The sequence below is a fragment of the Papilio polytes genome, unplaced genomic scaffold (assembly GCF_000836215.1).
Source record: "Papilio polytes unplaced genomic scaffold, Ppol_1.0 DF822604.1, whole genome shotgun sequence".
Taxonomy (NCBI): Eukaryota; Metazoa; Arthropoda; class Insecta; order Lepidoptera; family Papilionidae; genus Papilio; species Papilio polytes.
The window spans coordinates 1-2004 of record NW_013526600.1 but is presented as its reverse complement, the minus strand read 5'-3'; the positions used below and the strand labels follow the sequence as shown (position 1 = coordinate 2004).

The window sequence follows — 2004 nt, the reverse complement described above, 5'->3', positions numbered from 1 at the left end:
CTCGCAACCTCGCTTTGGAAGCCACATTCATTAACCACAACTTCAGCCAACAGGTATGTTTCATTGCTCTTTATTCAGAAAACCCAAGAGAAAAGAAATAGGAGGAGAAATTATTACTCCATAATTAAGCAGCGAACTAGCAGTGAAAATGTATCTTTTATTCAGTTTTATTTATATTTTAACCAAAATTAATCTAATGCCAATGGTGTTGTTTACTGTCTCACTTTTAAAAGTTTAAAAACCTCAAAATTATTTTTTGATGACGTAACAACCCTTTTACTAAATTATAGAAATCAATTCATTGTATATCTGTAAAAAAAACTTTTATATGTCAAATGTGTAACATTCTATTAGAGGAGCTTATCGTTTATATTATGTATGCAAGTAATTATATTATCTTAATATCGAAAAAATATGCAGGTGTTGAAATCTGGAGCTACCGAGGCAAAGTACAAGTTCCCGGAGGCCAATCCGTTTGTATCAGAGGAGGAGGAGGGCGAAGTCGCCTCCGTCGGCTACCGCTACCGCAAGTGGAACTTGAATAATGGTGTTGTAAGTAAACACCATAAATAATGAAACTGTTGATGAAAAACAAAGACATTCAAAATATATAGAGTAGGCATAATTGTCACTTTTTTGACACATTGAGACATTTTTCACATGATCATCACTTAAATTTTGTAAATAATATTTATATATTTAGATTTTATTTTGTGATACTGTTTAGTTTATTTTATAATAAATTATGGTGCTTATTATACTTTTGTAAAATGATTTTATTACATGAACCAGTGAAAAATTTTTGTTCATTATGCCTCGTCTATATATTTTTATGTCTTCGATACACAGTAATGTCAACTTTATTAGATTTTCCGTATATTTTACATTAAGAGACGATTTTTTAATAATAATATTTTTATATGTAGTTATAATTGGTGTGGTAGGTGCTGATAGCGCGGTGCGAGCACGACGCGGTGCTGCAGGGCCCGCAGAACGAGACGCAGTTCCTGTCCATCAAGGCGCTGAACGAGTGGGACTCGAAGCTGGCCAACGGCGTGGAGTGGCGCCAGAAGCTGGACACGCAGCGCGGCGCCGTGCTCGCCAACGAGCTCCGGAACAACTCCTGCAAGCTCGCCAAGTGGACCGTGCAGGTAAATACGCAACAAATATATATATATTCATTACTAGCTGTTCCCGTGCGCCTTCAACCGCATTAAATTATAAAAACTTTATTTCATTGTTTACATTTATCAAATTCTCAATTGCAAATGTCAAAATACCAATAGGCAATATGCATATGACGCCAAATTGGACCAAACTTATATGACGAACTGAGAACTTATAAACATAATATGACGATTGACGTCACGTGTCTCATGCCAACTCCGGTTGCATTTTAGTCGCACGGAAATGGTCATAATTTTATTTTATTGTTTCTAGCTCAATGGTTGAATATTTTCGAGTCAATTTTTTTCTGGTTATTTTATAACAAGTAGAATCGTTAAAAAAAAAGAAAAAATAACGTACATATTGCCTCTTACCTTTCTATGGCAATTTTGCTTCCTGGATGCTGGCAGCAGCATATGGTCTCTTTCCCACATTTGGGTATTTACCGTATTTACGTACCCACTAAGTTTAATAGCGTGTCGTAAGTGTAGGGCTTTTTATTTAAGAAAGGATTATTCAAAAATATGCTATGATTGCGGACATCCTACGCCACGAAGTAGTGTGTGTTTACGCTTTATTATAGTACTATAGATTATAGATTGTAAATAGAAATATGAAATCGTGTGTGTTTGTGTGTGTCAGGCGCTGCTGGCGGGCTCGGACCAGATAAAGTTCGGGTACGTGTCGCGGGCGCAGGTGCGCGACAACTCGCGGCACGTCATCCTCGGCACGCAGCAGTTCAAGCCGCACGAGTTCGCGGCCCAGATCAACCTCTCCATGGACAACGCCTGGGGCATACTGCGCTGCATCATCGACATCTGTATGAAGCAGAAGGAC

The 2004-nt window shown here is 37.9% G+C and overlaps 1 protein-coding gene across 1 annotated transcript; it reads left to right on the top strand.

The window, feature by feature from the left end:
• Positions 1-5: 5 nt before the first annotated feature.
• Positions 6-2001, top strand: LOC106106012 (eukaryotic translation initiation factor 3 subunit D-like; the record flags this gene model as incomplete). Its single annotated transcript, XM_013286537.1, has 4 exons — positions 6-53; positions 421-552; positions 945-1151; positions 1810-2001. Coding segments are annotated over 4 exons (579 nt in total), but the record flags the coding sequence as incomplete, so codon positions are not given.
• Between the last annotated feature and the right edge of the window lie 3 nt (positions 2002-2004).